This window comes from Alligator mississippiensis, chromosome 1 (assembly GCF_030867095.1).
Source record: "Alligator mississippiensis isolate rAllMis1 chromosome 1, rAllMis1, whole genome shotgun sequence".
Classification (NCBI taxonomy): domain Eukaryota; kingdom Metazoa; phylum Chordata; order Crocodylia; family Alligatoridae; genus Alligator; species Alligator mississippiensis.
Genome location: NC_081824.1, coordinates 269,323,872 through 269,346,420, shown reverse-complemented (window position 1 = coordinate 269,346,420; position 22,549 = coordinate 269,323,872). Strand labels below are relative to the sequence as shown.

At 42.4% G+C, this 22,549-nt stretch overlaps 1 protein-coding gene across 1 annotated transcript; it reads left to right on the top strand.

The window, feature by feature from the left end:
- The first annotated feature begins 5,369 nt into the window (after positions 1-5,369).
- CHMP2B (charged multivesicular body protein 2B) lies at positions 5,370-20,364 on the top strand. Its single transcript, XM_006262019.4, has 6 exons — positions 5,370-5,482; positions 8,449-8,540; positions 12,731-12,925; positions 15,995-16,097; positions 18,283-18,389; positions 18,558-20,364. Exons 1-6 carry the CDS (start codon positions 5,449-5,451, stop codon positions 18,669-18,671), a joined length of 645 nt encoding a protein of 214 aa, XP_006262081.1. The 5' UTR covers positions 5,370-5,448; the 3' UTR covers positions 18,672-20,364.
- The last annotated feature ends 2,185 nt before the right edge of the window (positions 20,365-22,549 follow it).

Below are 22,549 nucleotides of genomic sequence, written 5' to 3'. Positions count from 1 at the left end.
TCTGCCAGTTCTAATCCCGGTCCCGGCAACTTTCATTCCTGGCACTTTCACTCTCTTATTTTTCCCTCTCTCAACTTAACCCACATCCATCTCCCTTCTTCCCCTCCTTCTGGAAATGTTTAACACTTCACTCCCCCTCCCATAGTCACCAAGCACCCTAGGTATCCCAAGTACCTCAAGGACACATACCACACCACACAAGTTCGGAAATCACCTGTGTGTATGTGCTCGAATTGGTGATAGGTGTGCATGTGCTTAGACTGGTAATCTTGGATGTGTACGTGCCTGAGTTGGTAGTGTGTGTGTAAGCACCTAGTGTGTGTATGTGCCTAATTGATTTGTGTGTTTGTATATGTGCAATTGTGTCATACTCTCCCATCTAACAGCACAATTTTGAGATCCTGAGAGTTGACCTGGCCCCACATGACAACATCAGGAGGTGGTACTTGATTTATAGGGTTTGTTGAGACTAGTGAGGGTCATGATGTCCAAGTCTTCTCTGGGCTCCACCTCCCCTACAGCCCACACCTCTCTATTTGGGTGTGATCAGAGCAGGTGCCTGGTCTTCCTAGGCACCTAGCTTCATGTAGGAAGAAAACCGAGTGGCCTGGGGTCAGCATAAGTTGGCCAAGCCCAGGGGGTCTTGTTAAAAGTCAAAGGCATCCAGGCTTTGTAAGAAAATTAATAAACAAAGATAATTTAAATAATAGGGTCCATGTTTACCACAATGGGAGTGGGGAACTGGAGGGACTTACAGAAATTAGGCCTTGAAATGAGAGAGAGAAATCAGAGTGCTAGGGAACCCAATGGATGCTGAAGGAAAAGGTAATATAGCATGGGGAAAGTTTTTGGCAAGGCTATGCCAAATACTTTGACTATGGTCCGGAAGAATACTGTCCTTTGCTGGAAAAGTAGCAGTGGTTAAGGCTGTGCTACTGTGATTATTCTATTATACGGCAATTGTATTCCCACCGATGTGGCAAAAGATAGCAAAAGTATAGAGGGAAATGTGTGTTCTTCTGGATTGCCAAAAGAGAAAGTTTGGCTACAGCTGAATTGTACAAAACAAGAGATGTAGGGATGGGTTTGCCACACTTGGGTTTCTGTATGAAGAAAACATTTTCTGTAAGGGTTTGGTTTTGGTGGGAAGTTGATGTGTGTTTTTAAGGGTTTAATATATGTAGTTGTATGTTTTTGATATGTAGTTGTTTCTGTGCTATGAAGGATGCTCAATATGTGTAACTTTGTAAGTGCAGGGTGATAAGTATGTTTTTAATAACATTTGTAAAAAAAAGTAAAAAAAAAGGTTCTCATCAGTATATTTGCCCAGTATGGGCCATGTGTTTTATAGTTATGCTCAGTGTTGTCTGCATTTAATCAACATCATAGTAGGTTTCCTTTACTGAGCACATGCTGGGTTTTTTGGTAGTATTTTAATGATTGACAATGTATTTAATGAGTTTTTCTTATATGCAAATGTAAGATTAAGAGCTTTTTTTCCCCGTGTTACTTGGGGGGACCCCATCTTATATTTAAGTAATCCCATCTTATTTTCAAGTAAATTTAACCAAATCACCAAGGAGAAAAGAAGAGGAAAGGGAAAATGTTCTCTCTGTGGAAAAGTCACTATGCCTGCCCCTTCAAGTTTAGGTTAAAAAAGCCCCCATTCCACTTCCTGCTTTTCAATGGAGCTCAAAAACAAACACACAATGATTTGATATTTCTAAAATAAGAAAAAAAAACTGCCAACCAACCAAAAGGTAACTGTGTAGAATATAACTGTACACAAGGATATTTCTTGCAATAAAGTGCTGGGTACTTCATTGTACTGCTCAACATAAAACATGTACTTAAACACTTGATCTGAGAGCTAGATTTATAAAATGTATCTATCATTTAACTTAATATTTGAGTTCCTTGTATCTAGGTTCTGTGTATGCAGAACCAAATGCAGAACCAAACTAAACATACCATCATTTAGGTTTGTGACATGAAATAGAGTTTACCTGTAGAGATGTTTAGATGTTGTAACCAGCTGCTGAATTATGAGGTCTAAAGCAGACCTCTTTCTTCTCCTTAGCATGTCAGTGCAATAGTACTATTGTGGTAAAGAAGTAGTGATTGCCTGGCATTGTTCTTTTAGCTAATTTGTTTAATTTAAAAATACACAACAGTAAAGATACACAGCTGCAGAGAAACCAACTGTGTAGACAGATGAATGTCAAGAGATAAAAAGAATGAAAAATAGTAGGCTGGCAACCGACATATCGGAGAAGGGGTGGAGAGAAAGTTTCTCTGTGGACACATTTGAACATTGAATCCAAATAGCTCGCAATTCAGAGTACTGTACATATAAAACCAAATTATAAGCCTGCAATTTGAGAGTTTCAAAGCCAGTGTTTCCATTCTGTTTATTACAGAGAGGAGAAAATTTGAAATCAAGCATGAATTGTAAAATAGGATCTGAATTCAGGGGCCATATGTTGGCTAGCATTTGTTTGTTCATTGCAAGCATTTAAATAAATAAGCAAATACAAGGTAAATATTTAGAAGGGAAGCACAAATACAGGAGTTCCTCACTGAATGTTGGGAGGGCAAAGGACATTAGCAGGTATATAGCCAGATATGCAAAATACAAACACAGACTGGCAGACCCTTGCATTTCACAGAACTCATTAAACCTCTAAAAGGTGGCAATGTCTTTACTAGGGTTCGAATTACTGGGAGCTCTAGGGGGTGAACCTCCTCATAAGAGATGAGAGCCCGTGGTAAGATTTGAAAATCATAACTGGGGGGGGGGGGGCTCCAATTTTATTAGGGCATTGTGATGGGCAGCCCAATTTTTTTTGCAGACCCCCACAAAAGTCAAAGTATAATTTGAACCCTGCATTACACATACATATTTTAAATATTAAGCAAGCAGATACAGTAAAAGGTAAGTAGTAGCATCTTAGTAATGAAAAATGCCAGTTATAATAAAAATAGTATTTCCAGAAAATTAAACACTGTATGTCTTAAAGTACATAGTTTATGTGTGCATGCATCCATATACATTATTAGCATGTGATGACAATGTGAAATTACAAAAATAGAAATATTTCCATGTAAGTTTATACAAATCTAGCAAATAACGCTATTATAAACATGGATTATAAAACTCTTTCAGCACAGGTTTTGATCTAGTGATGAAATTCACTACTGTATTATGATCATATGTTTTCTTTACAAGTCTACAAACAAACTACCTTAAAAGGGGGGGAATGACAGTATTTTTATGCCATTATTCAGAGCCATAGCTAAGCATTTTATGTAGCAGGCCTAAGATCTTTTGCTTTTATGATGCTTATTTGATGCTTTTCTATGATGGTCATTAATTCTACAACATGAACTAGGTTACTAAAATTAAGAATCTTAATTAGACCATAAGAAAAGAAAAAATATGAACTTGGTTACTAAAATTAAAGATCTTAATTAGACCATAAGAAAAGAAAAAAAATATTGTTAATTACTCCACGCTCTTATTTTGTGTATTGTGGCACTAATGATCTTCACATAATGGCTCATTGCAGAAAACTGATTTACAGTAAACACTGTGCAATGTTTTCTGACCAAGATTAAAAGATAGGGTTTCCTTAACTAAAATATTTGTGAAGGTTTGTAAGCTTGTTTCTTCTATTTAATATGCAAAAAGGTGTTACACCTTATTTTCTGAAAATAGAATTGGAAAGACTACAGGTAAGCATTTTATAAATCACAGAAATGACAGTCTCATCTGTATCTTCCACTTGTCACTCCTGTTTCAATTTTTTTACATATGAATGGACACAAAAAGATGTACCAACAGAACCATCTATGATGTACGAGGCATGAACCATACAACATTTGCGCTTCCATTATTCAAAGCAAACATTAGGTCCCAGGAACTGAACCCCGACCAGAATAACTACCACAGCCATTTCGAATGTTTTATATAGCTTCAACAAAACTGAAAAAGAAATGGCACATTGCATGAAATTACCATGGTTCCCTTGCTTCATCTGTGTTGTGGCAGGAAGTTGTTAAGTCTGTGTTGCGGCAGGATTGATGGTAGGCTTATGTAGAGTTCAGGTTATGGTTTGTATGGGATGGTATGGATAGGACTGAACCTGCCTCAGGCAGGGGGTGGACTAGGTGACCTCTGGAGGTCCCTTCCAGCCCTACTGCTCTATGATGCTCTATGAAATAATGAACGGCATTACAAGAAAATATAACCAGTGTTTAGGGCCTGGTTGTCATTAAAAGCAAGACAAGAAGCTTCACAGTGCATCAAAATATCGTATGAATCCTAGAAGATACTGAGAAAGGTGGCAACGGAGCACGTGTGAACGGGACTGCACTGCTCAACGCACAGGATTTCAGTGGCAGCTTTAGAGCTGCCTGGGACCTAGGTAAAGTGGCAATGGCATTGTCTTCAATTCTGCAGTGCCCCTGCAGATTTCAGGGGTGTTTCAGCTACCCAACTTGCCCATCTCTAAAGGGACTGCCCCATCCTCCATCTTCCTCCCATGGCACCGGTTCTCAACCTTTTTCACATGGGAGGCACCCCTATGCAGACACAAGGCCTCCCAGAAAACTCCAGCTTTTAATTTTCCCATTTAAAAAAAAAATTTTTTTTGACTACAGAAAACCCTAGAGCCATTTTCCTATAGCGAAGACCTCAGACAGACCACAGTTACAGGTTTCTATTTGCCATCCCTGGGTTAGCCTTTGGTTGTGACATTTGCACACCCGAAAGCACCGACCCTGTGTGGCACCCTCCAAAGCATCTCAAGGTGCCCCAGGGTGCTGTGGGTTGGGAGTCACTCGCCCTGGGAAATAAGAGGAAACCTATGTTCCTCGCTGCCTCCGCCAAAGGTGGTGCCAGCAGTTCCTGCACCTGCCGGGCATGCTGTCAGGGGCTCCTGTATACACCAGGGCTACGTCAGGAGCTCCTGTACATGCCAGGGGGGGACACCAGGGACTCCTGTACATGTCAGCCATGTTGCCAGGGGTTCCTGTACATGCCGGGGGCGGAGAGACGCCAGAGGCTCCTGTATGCACCTGGGGAGATCGCAGGGCTCCTGTACATGCCAGACATGGTGCCAGCCAGGAGCTCCTGTATGCACCGGGGCTATGTCAGGGGCTCCCATACATGCCAGGCTTGGAGCCAGGGGCTCCTCTACACGCCAGGGGGGAGAGGGGGGGCCCGCCAGGGGCTCCTGCACATGCCAGGCGTGCCGCCAGGGGATCCTGTCCGTCCGTGCCAACCACGGTGCCCCGCCCCGCCGGGGGCGGCCTTTGTGCGGGGCGGGGCGGTGACGCGAAATCCCCGCCCGGCGCAGAGGGGGAGGGCGGGGGCAGGCTCCGCTTCCCGGTCACCTGAGGGAGGAGCGGCCGGAGCTGGCGGCTCCGGGACCTGCGGCCGCCGCTATGGCCTCGCTCTTCAAGAAGAAGACGGTGGACGGTGAGGCCTCGGCCGGGCGGTCGCGTCCCTCCCCCCCCGCCCCCCCGGCGGGGCCCTGCACCCTACCCCCGCGTGCGGTGCCGGCCGCCCCGAGCCCCTGTGACGCAGCGGGATTCCCCTCCGTGGGGCCCGGCCGGGAGCGGCCCCGGGCTTTCCTTCCGCGGCTTCTCTCGGGTCAGCCAGCCCTGCTGCTGTCACAGGGTCATAGGGAAGTGGGGCTGGGGGGGGGGACTGCAGAGGCCATCTAGTCCAAGGCAGGGCCAGCCCTACCCAAATCATCCCGTACAGTGCAGCAGCTGAACTCTACCTAAGCCTGCCATCCCCCCTGATACAGCACAGACCTAACCCCTTAGCCTGCCAGGGGAAAGCAGGGGAACCACAGCAGCAGCCCTCCTAGAGCCGTAGGGCAGGAAGAGGCTTCCAGAAGTCAGCTAGTTCAACCCCCTGCCAGAGGCAGGATCAGCCCTATCCAAACCATCCTGTACAAATCCATCCTCTAAGCTCTGCATACTGTCAACCCTGACCTTGAGCCCCTTAACCTGCACAGGTAAAGCTGGAGACCATGGCAGCCAATGCCCCTCTTCTATGAAATGATGTTGATACAGGCTCAAGGGGTCCCGGGTAGAGGCCACATTTTCCCTGCTACGAAAACAAAGGATGGGAGACAGCAGCTAGGGATTCCTTTTGGACACCCCTGGGTTGATTTTGCAAGCAGCATTTGTGTGCAGATGGGTGCTTATACCCCCACAGCACCCTTAAGGCGCCCCAGGTCACCCTGGCTGAATGTTACTGGTTGGAAACGTGTCCTCCTTACCTATCTGTGGGAGGAGAGTTTCTTGTCTCTTATTAGCACAAGGCTTTAAAATGTTCATGCACCAGTTGGATCTCCTGGCTCCTCACCCTAAAACAGTTCAACTGAACACAGCCTCGAGTCTTGGCCAATTGCTCTTCACCAACAGCTGGCCTTTTTCCCTGTTCTTGCCTGGAAGAAACTCCTGGCACAGATCAGCAGAGGAGGGGGATGCTGCTGCCTTGATCAGGGAGGTCAGATCAGCCCCCTTGGGGCCTTTTTGTTAGCCTGGGCTTGCAAGAGTGCTCCTGATAGGCCTGTTGTAATGCAGACTAGAATGGGCTGGTTGCATAGGGTGATCAGACTAAGAAGGACTGAATTGGCTTCACACTTCTAGGTCACCTGGGATTCCTAAACACAAAGGGGAATCTAAGGTCAGGTCTGTGTGGACTGCCCCCTAAACTGCAGCAACACAGTGAAGCTGCATCTGATTTAGAGGTAGCCTACCTGGAGCTTGAGAGCACTACCACAGCCAAAGGCACCTTCCCATTTTAGGTGAAGTGAGACCAACAGTTCAGCTTTTTGGCTTGTTTCTCTCTGGTCATTGCTCGTCTTGTGGTCACTGCAACTGAAGGCCAGTATACAATTAATAAATACAAACTATAGGTACTTATTGCTATGTTTATATTTTTTTTAGTGAGCGTAGACTCAGAAATAACATGGGGAAAATACTTCTGCTGATTTTTCCTTGGCTTCTAACTTATTTAAATTCCTTGTGCATTACTGTCTTTGGGTTTAGTTTCTACTCTGTTGCAAGGTTTCTAAGGGAATAGTGTCTTTAGAGAAAAAGCTAGCTCATGTATAGCTTCTACTCTATGCTTATAAAGCTCAATTAAATAAACACTGTGAGTTCCTCTTTTAAAAAAGACTTTTGCCACATCCTATGTCTGATCCTTGAAGAAAAGCTAGAATAGCTTCCATTGTAGTTCTGGTTCCAAATGCACTCTTTGAAAAGTGTTTCTTGAAAATGCAGTTTTGGTGAACTTGGAATCAATAACATAAAGGTGATTTTCAGTATCACTTGACATTCATAATTTCTTTTCAGAACATATATCTCAGGTTGAAAACAGTTGTTGACCATGAGGGTTTTTGTATGGTCTTTTTTAAGATGCCATTAAAAACTTTTCTATCAGAACCCTAGTATGACGGTAATGATTTTGGCCTTAAATAGCTCAAAATACCTCTATTCAGGCTGGGGAAACAACAGCCTGAATTCCTTCCCTTCTGCTTCAGGAAAGAATAATATAACTTAAAATGAAGGCTATGTCTGTAGTTTCTACTTATGCTTTAGTTATACCTGACTAAAATTCAGATTCTAGATTGTACTTCACTTGTTACACAACTAAATGAGAAATAACAGCATCCTGTACATGGATTACAAAACTGTGATGTAGATGTAGTTTGGGCGCATTATTCCTTTTCCGGATTTGTTTGTGTGACATTATTTCTCTGACTTGCAATTTCATATCAATTTTTTTGCTTGAGATTAAGGTTAGATAGGTATATGAGGTGCTATTACCTAAAAAACTAGAAATTGCCTTCTAATCACATTAGAAATCAACTGCTGTTGGTATTTGCTTCATTCCTGTGGTATGGTATACAGCACTACAGATGCAAACATACTACTTTAACGAATCTAGTACCAGTAGACTCCATCAACTACCGACTGTCTCTCAAAACTGTATGAAATCAGAGCAGTGAAGGTGGGACTGTTTTGAGTACATAGTCCATACCTATATTTGTCCTTGAAAGAAGGGAGTGTGGGTATATATCTGGACATTAAGTTTTTCTTGATACTTCCTGCACGATTAAGAGACTTGCAATGGCTATAAAAAGTATATTATGGCAAATAGTCCTCTCAGTTACAGTGACCATAAAAGGAGAATTTGGCATACATATTTGGAATTTAAGATAGTACTGAAGACTTGTAAACTTATATTCTGCCAACCCTGCATATATTTGACATTCCTGCTCTCAGTAGGCCAGTGTTTTTCTGATAAAAATCAAGGTGGGGAAAGGGAACTTTCCAATAAATTGAAGGTTTTCACCACATACTTTACCCTGGTGTTTTGCTAACATAGAAGAATTTTCCCAACTCTTAATATTTCCTTTCCAGATATAATAAAGGAACAGAATCGAGAGTTAAGAGGTACACAGAGAGCTATAACAAGAGATCGAGCAGCCTTGGAGAAACAAGAAAAACAATTGGTAAGCAAAGCAGTGACTTTTAGCTTAACTTTTAAAAGACAACATATTTTTAGGGAGAACTTAAATGATAGGCGAAAATGAATTAATCGTGTTAATTTTTAAAGGCTGATCTTTCCCTTTGCTAAGTTTATTAAGCTGTAGGACAGTGGTGGTCGCACTTTTTGGCAGGTGTACCACAAATTGCCTCCCTCTCCCTGAGTGCCACTTTGATCTAGGTTCCCCAAAAACATACCTGATAGAGTTTGTAGCCTTAGGCAGAGGGTTTTGAGTCTTTGGCCCCATAACTACTGCAGTTTTATATGGTAAGAGAGGATCCAAAGCCCTTAATTTGGCAGCAGGTGTGGGGCCAGGGAAGTCTTAACCTGGCTCTTAGCAGTGAAACCTCCTCAGAAGCATTCTGCCATTGCTCTGCTCGGTGGCTCACATGCTACACATAGCTGCCTGTGACACATGTCCTGTGGTTGGCCAAAGCACTGCTTTGCATCACCTGGGGGCTGAGAATTAAAGAGAGTCAAAAAGTAAAAACATTTCTTGTAAATATTTTGAAGAGGTTAGGAAAAGCCCTGCTAGTTGTGTGTGAGGCACTTAGCAAGGGAGTCTCAGGGCCTGAGGGTTTCATGTCCCTTGTCAGCAGTTTATTGCACCAGCTGTAACAGGTGTCTTTCTCCTGTGACAGCCCCCATTGAAGCACCTTGTGAGGCTGTATGTAAAGGTACTTTCACTGATGGTTTTGCCATGTGCCTAGTGGCACCTTCAGGGCTTGTGCTTCCCATGAGACAGAACAAGCAGGGCCCTGTTTCCTGACACACTGCTGCCTTCAGTACCATATAATCTGTATCAGCTGGTGCTTCCATGCCTGGGGATGCATTCTGCCTCTTTCCCTCCTACCTCCCACCCCTCTTCACTGGGCAGCTGCTTCAGCAGTAACTCTCCTAATGGGGCTGCCCCCAGTTATACCCTCAGGGCCCTGTTAGGCAGCACTCTTCTGGTCTGAGCAATTCCATGGGGCACTGGGACAAGGTGTCCTTAAGGGCTGTCTCTGAGGCAGTGCAGTGGGGCTGAGAACTCTCTATGGGATCATGACATAAGAAGTCTGGGTCCAGGTGTATTTGGGGCAGCAACAGGCCATGACAGGCTATATAAGGGGCATCCTGCTGTGTTTCTGGGGGCAGCCAGCATGGGGTGCTTGGTGAAGGGCAGCATTGGGTCTCACGCTAGGCTTCCTAGACTTGGAGCTGGCTGCAGGCATTTAGATCTTAGTCTGGGACTGCCAGGCAAGATGGGCCTGGGTAAAGGCATAACCTTGTACCCTGGGCAAAACCCCTCTGTGCTCTTGGGTATGTGGTGGGGGGGTGCCAAATGCTGCAGGGTAGTAAAAGGGAAGGAGAGCGGTCAGTCTTGTCTCTCTCAGGAAGGCAAAGGTTGGAGCTGCTACTGCTGCTGTGTCCTATGCCTGGCTTCTATAACTGGGTAGTGCTGGTCTGATTTCTCTTCCCTGCACACGCACGCACATGCGCGCGCACACACACACACCTCTTCTCCCTTTCCCCCTGTGCCCTCCACCTCTATCCTTCTCACCAGCTCATTTGCTTAGTTGCATGGGGCAGTTCCCAACCAGAGCAGGAGGGACTAGCTGGGCCAGGTTCTCTACAGCATGGTCAAACAGTTGAGTAGGATGCAGCAGGCAGTATGGGCTATATCACCCTGGCCCCTTGCTGGACTCCTGTTGTGACAGTGCAAGCCCAAAGAGCTGCAATGCACTCCCAGCCCCTGGCCTGCCCTGTGTTCTCCTCCCCACTTCAGACCTGCCCCCATCCCTTGCTTGTCTTGTCCCCATCCCTTGCTGTACATGCCACATGTGGCATGCATGCTGCTGGCAGTGGTTACTGCCTAAAATCAAGTTGTCCTCACGCCTTCAAATCTCCAACTTATGGGGAAGCCAGAAGTTGTAGTGGGTAATATTCTTTCTTATCTTATAGCATGCCGGGAGCTTCAAAGAGTTAATCTGAGCCAGAGCTTCATAGCCTTGCCACTAAAGGAATATCAGTTGCCATGTTTTTATTTTCAAAACTAATTTTAATTATGAATAAATTATCTATGTGATTCTCTGGCATAGATTGTATTTGTAATAGTTTAATAATGTATGGCATTTATATTGGTGTTTCATTTTGAAAGTGTTCTTTACAGACTAATTGGGTAATGTGGGATAGCAGTACTCCTGGTAGGAAAAATAAATGTTTCTTAAAGTTTATTATGCTACTGCTTTGAAAAATATTATCACATGCATATCATGGCAAATATGCTCTGCCATGTCATTGCTCCAGCAGCTAAAATAGGTCCTAATTTACCTACAATATTGGAGACACAATTAAAGAATGTGACCAATTTGGTGACATTTTGGGCATCTAGAGAAAATTGCGCTCTTCACAAGCTCATAAACTGTCTTGATAGCTATAAAGAGGACTCATGTTTTTCATACCACAGTACTTGCCTAATGGTCACGTGTACTTCTCACTTTCCTGTTTCTGTTTTCTTTGGTGTACTTGCATCTCCTAAGAAATCTTACATGAACAGGTGTCATAAATAAGGGATGTATAAGAAGTAATTTATGTCAGACTAACATACCAACATTAACATAGTTCTCTTTCAGTAATCCAATATCTAAATTGGGGATTGCCAACCCCTTGCATGGGTAATGCAAATGGCATGGGTGGCATGCAGCAGATTGGGAGGATACAAGCAACTCGATGGTAAATAAGGCAGGGCAAGGAGCAGAAAGCAGAGCAGCAGGTCAGGCAGGATAAAGTGAGTGGCAACCAGGGAGTGTGCAGGGCTAATCTGTGGCACAACTCCCAAAAAGGTTGGCCCTCACCTATCTAAGTAATATTATACTTCTCATTGCAGGATAGTATTCATACAGGAATGAGATAATTAACACTAGTTTTGGAGCTTCTTGTCTCTCCCAGTGCTTGTTCTTCTGTGCTTACCTATTGTAACCTGGTGACTGATCTTCACATCAGCCTTTTGGACTTCCACTGCTGGAGGATGAAGCACTTCTCTCCTGTGGCAGGTGCTTTACCACCTGTAGTTGTATTCTAATTAAACATTGCTTACCTGGCAAAGTATTATCATACACAGCTCATATATGCCCAACTGTATGTTCCTGCAGTCACATTATTTCATATTAAGGGGGAACATTTTTCTCTCTTTATTAGCAAATAATTGCATGGTATGGGGGTTTTATGATATTATTGAATCCCAAGTCAAATTGAGCAGCTTATCCTGTGTTAAAACAAATAAACAAACCAGTCAAGTCAGTCATATTTGCAAAGCATTTCCTGCTTTTGTTAGGTCACTCTCTATTCCCCAGAGTAGTAGTAGAATTTCATAGAAAAGATCTGAGTCAGGTTTCACTATTTAAGATGTGGTATTAGAGAGGGCACTTACCATGCATGTACTAAGTTGACCCGAGTAAATGCATGAGGAGGATCCTCAGCTTTAAGAGTTCCACATATAACTTTTATATAATTTGCTAGAAATAAAGAAAATGATTAAAACCAGCAATGGTCTAGCAAAACAGTCTGTGTAACTGCAGAAACAGAAAAATTACAAAGAAAAGAAAATCCCTAATTATATATAAAAATGTGGAAGAATAAAGAGTTCCTTGGATTTACAGACTCCTCTATCCCTTCAGTTTTTGTCAGTGTGTCCTTTGTTAGTTGTATTGCCATTAGGCTATGGCAAATGAACAAAAGGACAGTTTGAAAGACCAAGAAGGAAGTGAGCTGACTTTCATGCTGGTTGTGTGTTTAGTTCCGAACAGATACATCTGTCAACCTTCATACTATTTGCAGCCTAAATGATCCCCTAGAAAAATAAACTTTGTCACCATATATAATATCTGTCTACATGTCATTTTGTATCATGGAAGTACATCTTTCCACAATATAACATGAATCACACTTGGAGTAAAGGAATACTGTGTTAATCATATGTTCACTAGACTTTTGCTAGAAAGCTGAAGGAAAATGTTCTTGCAACTTTGCTGATGTCTCCATCATCACAAGGATGGTTTTGGTACCTGTAGCTAACTTGTCTGGCCTAGAATTTATTAATTCTTTTTAATAAGATAATTCTCTTTAAAAAGATACGTGCTGTGCAAATATAAATGATTTATTTCTTGAAAACAGGAACTGGAAATAAAGAAAATGGCTAAGACTGGTAATAAAGAAGCCTGTAAAGTTCTAGCAAAACAGCTTGTGCAACTGCGAAAACAGAAAAATCGAACCTATGCTGTTAGTTCAAAAGTTACCTCAATGTCAACTCAAACAAAAGTGATGAACTCACAGATGAAGATGGCAGGAGCTATGTCAACTACTGCAAAAGTAAGGAGTTCAATGGGTATAAATATGTAAAATGTAATTCATCTGTTGACCAAGTTTTGACAAAATGAGTTTGTATTTTGTTTAAGTTTATTCAGAGATGCAGATGCATTGTGCAGTAGTACAGCTAGCAATTAAGATGTTGCAAGTAACGCGCAAGTAATCAGTCATATTTTCTTGGTCAGTACCTGTTGTGTTAAATAACTAGGTTGCTTCAAAACAGCTGATTTTTATAAATATCTTTGACCAGGTCTATAAAAATGTTAAATTTTGATTCATAATGATTAAAATGAATGAGACAGCATTCTCATGAAAAGGAAAGGCTCCTATAGTGCAAAAATTTAAAATCCTTGCAACCATGCAAATATCTGCCTTCAAATTCTGTCATTTAAACTGTTTCTGGATAAAGCTAAAGTAGGGCAGACTGATTCTAGAAATCAAGGCAATGTGTCATAGATGTTTGGTGTGAAAACTAGGGCACTACTCTCTTGCTGACGCTTTTAAAGAGCTTAGGAATTCCTTTCATCCTCACTCTCTGCACATCCAGGAAATTGTGTTAATTTTTTTTCTCTCATATGCAGAAATAATGTCGCTTCATAAAGGCTACTTACAGATGTGGAAGAAAAAAACAAACTAGTGCTCTGCTTTAAGCTGAGTGCGCCCCTGCACTGAGCGCATCTCATGCTCAAAATAGGCATCACATTAGTTTGACCTGGCTTGCCTAGAGTTTGCAGATCAACGCGCTGCCGCCACCCCCCAGGTGAGGGAGGGAATGGGCCTGGGACTGGGGTAGGTGCTGACCAGCCGGGGCAGGGTGGGCATGGGGCAGAGCTGCAGCTCGTCTGGGGGTGTGGAGAAGGGAGGGTAGCTCCCGCCGCTGTGCACCACTCGCCCAAGAGGGCATGGGGGGCCATGTGCCCCTGGATCTGCGTGGGGTGGGGCAGAGCAGGCTACAGCTGCAGGCTGGGGCTGGGGGCTGCACTGCTCCGTGCTCAGGCCAGGCAGCAGGGGGCAATGGGGAGGAGCTCCAGCCACCCCAAATTTTGCTGTAGCTCCCTCCCAGCACTACTGCCATTGCCCGCCCTGAGCGCAACACAGCGTGGCCCCAGCCCACCACTGCAGCCCGCCTGGCCCGTCCCACACAGATCCGGGGGCACATGCCCCCTTCCCCTTGCCCCCTGTGCTTTCCCAGATGAGCGGTGCACAGTGGCGGGAGCACCCACTTCCCCTCTCTGCCCCCCTTCTCCCAGACGAGCCGCGGCTCCATCCCATGCCTGCCTTGCCCCAGCCGGGCAGCACCTGCCCCAGCCCCACTCCCTCCCTCACCACGGGGGGCATTAATCTGTCTCCCATGCCCCTTCCCTCATCTCCCCCTCCCCTTCCACCACAACAGACTTACCAGCTGCACACGGCTTTCCATGCTGCCAAGCTGTGCTCCTTGCTGCCTGGGTGCTGTACTGTGGCTTCGTGAACGCATGGGCATTTATCGGCCAAATTATCAGCCACTTCAGCCCCATTTCCAATATAGTCAATTTTCTATATTTCGGTGCCAATCCAGTATCAGACTGACGTATCGGTGCACCTCTACTATAAAGTGTAAATGTTCATACAACATTAATTGTCTAGCTTCTTCAACAAACAAAATGAATAAAACATTTCCAATATCTTGTCTAAAAATTGGCTTGTATTAAAGTACTCTGAAATTTATGTCTGCAAGAAAACTACATGCAGTATTTTAATAATGCATATGATCTTCAGTCATTTCTGAAGCTACATGAATTCTGTAACAGGCATAAGATTTTTGTGCCAAGGAAAGTGCCATATATCACTATAGACAAGGATTAGAGAAAGGAATGATTCATAAGACCTGTTCCTCTCCATATATAGTGTGTGGTTTTCCCAGGGGAAAAAATATATATTTACTAATACAGTGCTCTATTTGAATCTAGAATACAGGGGCTTAGTTTCCTTATTTTAAACAAGATCAGACAATATAGACAATCCTTCCTTAAAGTCTCTAGTTGCAAGGTTATCTAACATGTCACTACTTGATGCGTTAATAACTGATAGTATCCTTTAAAACTAATTTATTCTTTACCTCTTCCAGAAGTGTCTGTTGTGGGTTTTTTTGTTTTGTTTCTGTCAAAAATGTTTGAGCTGGAAGCTTTTTTTTTTTTTTTTCCTGTGGAGGAATACCATAATTTTATATAAAAGGAATTAGAGAAGAAGGTGCTACTGCATGGATGAGTTACTACCATTAATAAGAACAGTACTTTAGAGTTGTGGTATAACAATGAGTAAGGTTCAGTAGAATGCAGCAGATGTTAGCCAAGTGATAACAGATGTTCAATAATTTCTAATTGAACACCTTGACATTTGCTATTCAGAGAAAAGTCATACTTTCCACTAAATAATAATATGTAAAGAAATGTCAGAGATGTAATACGCTCTTTCCTAGTGGTGAGTGATGACATTGTTCCTAGCTAACTAGAATCCTGTTGCCATTTGCCTGTTGAACAATTAGTTAAGAAATTAAAAAGCTTTTCCTGTCTTCAACCCAAGCTGGTCCAGCAAGTCAAACAAGCTTCCTAATTTCAGCTCACTTTGGTAGTGATACAGCAGCACTCACTATGCTACTAGCCTGTAACATAAATGACTAAATGTCGATTGCACAATTGGTCCCTACCACAGCTCCCACAAAATTAGGAGCTCTCAGTGCCTAGAATTAGGATTGGCAACCTAGGGCCCATGGTCGGGGGCTTTTGGTAGTAGAGGTCTTTTCTCAGATGGTCAGAAGATGTGGTGGGAGGTGGGGCAGAGTAGAGTGAGGGGGGTGGGTGAAGTAATGACCTGAGCCAAGTTGGAAGTGGCCTGTGCTTGGAGCTAAGCGCTGTTAAAGTTCCCCCTCACTCCAAAACTTCGTCAACCTCTGGTCTTAAGAACACAGAATCTGGTCCCAAATTTGGTAGGTTACAAATTGCCTTACTTCTGAATCATATATTTAGCATCCTGCATATATTTGTATGGCATTATGTTGTATGGCTAATTATTAATATTTCACAATATTGTTAGACAATGCAGGCAGTTAACAAGAAGATGGACCCACAAAAGACATTGCAAACTATGCAGAATTTCCAGAAGGAAAATATGAAGATGGAAATGACTGAAGAAATGAGTAAGTTGTGTATTCTAGTAAATTACTTGCTTCAGCAAGCATGCATAATGCCAGGCCACTTAGAGGTACAGCTCATTTAATATCCAGAAGTGGGATTTTTTACAATTACTAATTAACGCACAAGATTACTGTCAACAAAGGATGGAAAAAAGGGAACAAAGGCAACAATATTTAACTTTCTTAGTCTGGTGACTTTATGCATTTGACAAGTATTGGTTATACTCCATTTCATCTACAACATTTAAGATCTCCAATAAAATTGGAGCTAGAACTTACTTGAGAGAGGGGAAACAACTACTATAACAAGACTTGAGTAGATTGACTGTCAGCAACCAGAAGTTCTAGTAATGCGGAATAACTGAAATAGTATTGTTTTGTTTTTTTTTCCCCAGAGATAGTAGAAACTTGTTAAGTGGTATGAGGAAAGGAGAGTAGGTACTGTATTGCAAAAAGAGAACAGTAGGAGTAATGCACAGTGTGCTTCTTGTGTGGAAGGATCTGACTTCAAGATTTGGATATGTCTGCAAATGAGAACAGCCTTCATAGGCTTTTTGACTTGCAGCTATCGCAGTTATATAGAATGTGCAAGGAGTTGTTGAGAGGGCAGGAGCTCTGAGAATGATCTTTTGCTGCAGTTGTTACACTTTATATGTAAAGCGAAATGAAAGGGACCTGGGGGTAATAATAGACCACAGTATGAATATGAGCCAGCAGTGTGATGCTGTAGTCAGTAGAGCAAATAATACTCTGGCATGCATTAATTGATGCATCTCCAGCAAAACCAAGGAGGTGATTGTTCTGCTCTACTCAGCACTGGTGAGACTGCAGCTGGAGTATTGCATCCAGTTCTGGGCACCACACTTTAACAAAGATGTGGACAAGGTTGAGAGAGTCCAAAGAAGACCCACACATATGATCAGAATCTTAAAAGGCAAGCCATATGAGGAAAGGCTGAGGCATCTGGGACTCTTCAGCCTGAGGAAAAGAAGGATGAGAGGGGACTTGGTAGGCAGCTTACCACTGCACTAGGGGAGTACATCAAGGGCTCAGTGAGCAACTGTTCACCAGGGGACCTGAGGGGAAAACCAGGAGAAATGGCCACAAACTCCTGGAAGATCGATTCAGGCTCAACATCAGGAAAAACTCCCTCACCATCAGGCTGTCCAGACTGTGGAATAAGCTCCTTCCAGAGGTGGTGCAATCACCTACTCTGGAAATCTTCAACAGGAGACTAGACAGTCACCTTGCTGGGGGTCACCTGACCCTCAGTTGTGTTTCCTGCTTGGTGCAGGGGGCTGGACCCAATGATCTTCTGAGGTCCCTTCCAGCCTTACAGTTTATAAATCTAAAACAGATTAGATGATGATAAAAAAACAGTGAAATCATACCCCTGATGTCACTGGTAGGGGACATGTATCAAAAAGTTTGAGGATGAAAAGCCATCCTTTATATTGAAGTGTTACCCTTATTTTGTTAGCTGGGTCATTAAAGGGCTGACTTTTTCTTGCTTTTCATGTTTACCTTTCCAGGTACTAGATGTTTTTTTCAGATCTGGGGATTTAAATTGAAGCGTTATTTAGGGACTGCTGAGACTTTCAGCTGGTTGTTTTTCTTCAGTGTCTTAAGTTAGGATAGTTACCTCCTCGATAATTGCAGCCCTCCACTTTCCCTGAGACTAAACTGAACTTCCTAATGTTAACATAACCTTATTCTAATCCCTATCACTGCATCAGTTGTACTGGATGAGAATTAATACTATTGGGCAGTATTGCACCAGCACCACAAAGATGGATTTTTGTAGTTTGGGTAGGTAGGAGGCAAAGAGTATACATAATAACTTTGGTTTTGGTGGAAAGAATGAGATCTTCAAGGCCTGCATAAGTTTCTTAAGTGGCTTGCTCTTTAAATCTAAATAATAATATTCAGAACTTAAATCTCATGTACAAAATGGTGAAACCAAATTTCTATTACATAAAGTACTGGTGCCTCACTTGTGCAGAGCACTATTGGCCGGCACTTCTGGAGAGACTAGTTTAAAAATGAGAGCTTCATACCATATATACCTTACTTAATGGTACTGTGGCTGCATGCTAAAATCAGGTATCCTGTGTCTTCTAGTTTCTTTTGCTTTCATTTTGTTTAATCTTGCTGTACAAAAGTGACTTTATTTCACTTTCCTTCCAAGTTAATGATACTCTAGATGACATTTTTGATGCTTCTGATGATGAAGAAGAAAGCCAGGATATTGTGAATCAGGTGCTAGATGAAATTGGAATTGAAATCTCTGGCAAGGTATGGAAAAAATTGCTCTTTGGGATAAGGTCAAACACCCTTCTGCCTCCACCTCCTCCCTACCCCCCCCCCCTTTAAAATATTTTAAATAAATAATCTGTTAAATGGCTTTCAGTTGATTGCATTATGTGTTGTTTGAACTTACTGTGTTGTCTTTGTCTTCTACAGATGGCCAAAGCTCCATCAGCTGCCAGAGGCTTACCAGCTGCATCAACATCTAAAGCGACCACCATTTCTGATGAAGAGATTGAACGGCAGCTCAAAGCCTTAGGAGTAGATTAGCTTTATGGCAATATGCAGTCTCCTTATAATCATTATTCAGCTGCAGATTTGTGAAATGTGCACACTTTCTTTCAGCACAACTGATTTTTTTTTCCCAAGAAAATTGAAGGCTTCAGAAATGACAACTTGAGTTGCACCAAGAAATGTTTTAAATATTTTTGCCAGAGAAGCATTATCAGTTCAGTGAATTCCTCAAGTTGTTGGAAAAGCAGCTTTAAATGACTTGACGTTGATAGGTACATACAATTTTTGTGTTTGTTGAATGCAGGATTTTTAAGTACTGGATCGAACTGAGATCTAATTGTAACAGAGACATTCATTTACTCCAGACCTGAATTAAGCTTATGTTGCATACAGATTTTTTTTTTTTTTCCCCAAACTTTTTTCCTTGTGCAGCCCTTAGTTTTTTCAGCTTGCAGGATATCAGGCAGCAAGCAGACTTGGAAAAATAACAGTACTACTAATAGTCCATTATCTGTTTCCTTTGAACCTTTTTGAACCTGGTCACATCCTATGACTGATGGCAGTGTTTCTTTTTGGAAAATGCTTACAGCATGGATCCCTTTAAAGCCATCACCACTGGAAGGGTCTTAATCTATTAACCCCTCACAAATGAAACTTCACATTGCCTTTTTGTTTGGAAGACAGAATCAGTCCTTTTCAGTGAGAAAAAACTTAATAGAATGCTAAGGTTATAAGTAGTAGTAGCTTTTCTATATATTTCTTTAAAGTGTATGTATGAGTGAATTCAATCATAATCATTTGGATTCTTACTGAAGGGTATGGGGGAATCTGGCTTTCTTTAGCTTCAGTGGAAGAGGAATGGACTCTATATGGGTTTTTAATGAATTGTTTGCATGAAAGGCACTGACTAAACTTTATTGTACTGTAACATAGCTAACTTCAATAGAAGTTTTGTGCCTTTTTGTATATAACTTTGTCATACTCCTGATTTTGCAAACTTTATCTTCAAGGGGTGAAGTAACTGCTGTTAAGGCAGTTACCACCAGCTACAAAGCACTATTAAAATTCCGCGTACACTTGATAGCAGCCAGTGTTGAAGTTTGTGCATATACTACTTTAGCACTTGCAAAATGGGATCCGTCCTGAAATCTCATTTGTAAATATTTTACAGTATTTCTTAATAGGGGATGACGGTGTTCAAAAATATTATTTACTAAGGCTTATTCAGTTGCATACTGAGAGGATAAATCTAAAGCTTACAGTTATCAGAGTGAAATTTGTTTCCCTGTGTTTAGAGGACTTAACAAGAAAATCATCTAAATAATAGGAAAATGCTCAGATTCTGTGGAGATTTCCTGGGGTCTCTGGACTGAATGGTTTTGATCTTATATGATACTAACTTTCAGGGGAATAATATATTAGTCAAAGAAATATAATCGATCTAGATTCTAAATAGAGAGTAAAGAAAGGGAGGAGGCCTGAGTCAGTAAAACTACCATTGTCTCATCATCTACTAATGCAAAATTGAACAGGGAAAAAAAGACTTCTAATCAAAGTTTGTGAGCTCAGGTCTTTGGTTTCTATGCAGGAACCCAGAACTGCTGCTTTCACTGGAAGATGTGGGTTAAACTGAGCGTTTATAACCTAGTGTGTGGGACATAATTTGGAGTGTTTTTGTTTAAACAACTTATTTTGTAAAAATCTAATAAAAGCTTTTATTCCCATGGAAGCTTTGTTCTTCATAGTAAGTCATCTTTTAATGGACTTGCTTGAAACTTCCTATTGTTAAGGCCACTTGGGCATGGATTCTGCAAGTGTTTTAGTGTGACTGGTGCTGTTGGTCATGCATGAGTTCGTTTGGTACACCTACTACCTGTACAAACTTAGACTAAGAAAAGGTTCTTTGGGCTTTAAAAATATGTGGGAGCTAAGAACTCCAGGCATGCTTTCCTCTTCAGTGTTTCTCAGGAAATTTGACTCCAAGATGTAATACCCTGGATGAATGGAAACCTGGTCCTACATTATCAGTAGAAGTTATGAATAATTATTTAGTAGTTCAGATCTATACAGTAAAGTCATGCTACTGTAAACCAATTTTGTAGTTTTGGTTAATAGGGCATTTCTGATGCATCTTTCACCTGAGAATACAAAATGTATAAATTTGCATCAAGCATAATGCCATCTATGATAGAAAGCTAACGCATCTTTTTCCTTGCTGTAGCAAGCTACTCCTCCCCCCCCCCCACCATAATTTAAACCTTGGCAGTCAAGTGGAGTTGCAGGGAGAGCGAAGGTCAAGAGAAATTACAGAAGCTGGGATGTTGAATGTGCTTTGAAGGGGGTGATATTTAACTTTTTTCTTTTTAATCAACATTAAAGTTCAGCATAATACTGTTTTGATAAGTTCTGTTGAATCCTTATACCGTAACTATCAAAAATGCAAGAGAACACTGTCCTATAGAAATTCTAATGTCTATTTAGTAATTCAAACACTATTTTTTGTAACCTCAAACTTTGCTTTGTCTTGGCAGCTCAGCCCAGTTTTTAAAATCTTTTGGTTGCAAGGCAAAAGGTAGTATGGCTTATCCATTATGCCCTTACTTTTATCACTAGTTCTCTAAGTACGTTTGTCAGAGCAGTATTTTAAAATAACACTGTATATTGACAGTCCTGTATTCCAAATGAAATACACCAGGGGTTTTCAACCGGGGTTACTTTGGAAGGCCCCAGGGGGTACACGGCTGCAGCACAGAGAAGCTGGTGGCACTTTTGGTTTCAGCACTCCTCAGGGTATCCTCCCCCCTGCTCATTGACCAGCCACAGGGGGACACCCCCCCCGCCCTTCCACTCATTGACTGGCTGCCGGGGGTACCCCAACCAAAAAAGGTTGAAAAGCCCTGAAATACACCATTATTAAGAATGACAGCTTTACGTAATAGTTCCTCCTAAAATAGCCCTCTGAGTAAACTCATAGAGCTCAGTAGCCCTTATTCTCAGTGACAACACCTACTGCAAAACTTCCTATTTCTTTCACTACCTAGTTTCATAGATTCATAGATTGTAAAGCTGGAAGGGACCTCAGAAGATCATCAGGTCCAGCCCCCTGCACCAGGCAGGAAAGTCAGCTGGGGTCAGGTGACTCCAGCAAGGTGACTGTCCAATCTTCTCTTGAAGATTTCCAGGGTAGGTGATTGCACCAGCTCTGGAGGGAGCTTATTCCACAGTCTGGACACTAACTGTGAAGTAGTTTTTTTCCTAATTTTGAGCCTGAAACAGTCTTCCAGGTGTTTGTGGCCATTACTCCTGGTTTTCCCTAAGGGTGCCCTGATGAGCAGTTGTTCGCCAAGCCCTTGATGTATACCTCTGATATGGCGGTAAGCTGCTACAAAGTCCCCTCCTAGCTTTCTCTTTTTCAGGCTGAAGAGTCCCAGGTCCCTCAACCTTTCCTCGTATGGCTGGCCATGCAAGTCTCTGATAATATGGGTGGCCCTTCTCTGGACTCTCAAGTTTTACCATATCCTTGTTAAAGTGCGATGGCCAGAACTGGACACACTATTCCAGTTGGGGTCTCACCAGTGCAGAGTAGAGTGGAAGAATCACTTTCTTGGTTTTGCTGGAAATGCATCGATTGATGCATGCCAGAGTATTATTTGCCCTGCTGGCAACAGCATCACACTGCTGGCTCATATTCATACTGTGGTCTATTATTATCCCCAGGTCCCTTTTGTTCATGGTGCTGATCAGTTTGGTGGCACCAAGACTGTAGGTGTGTAAGAGGTTGTGCATCCCCAGGTGGAGTATCTGTAGCCTATCTTCAAGCATGACCACGCTTCCCCATAATTTGGTGTCATCCACGAACTTGGCCAGTGAGCTCTTCACCCCAGCATCCAAATCATTGATAAAGACGTTTAATA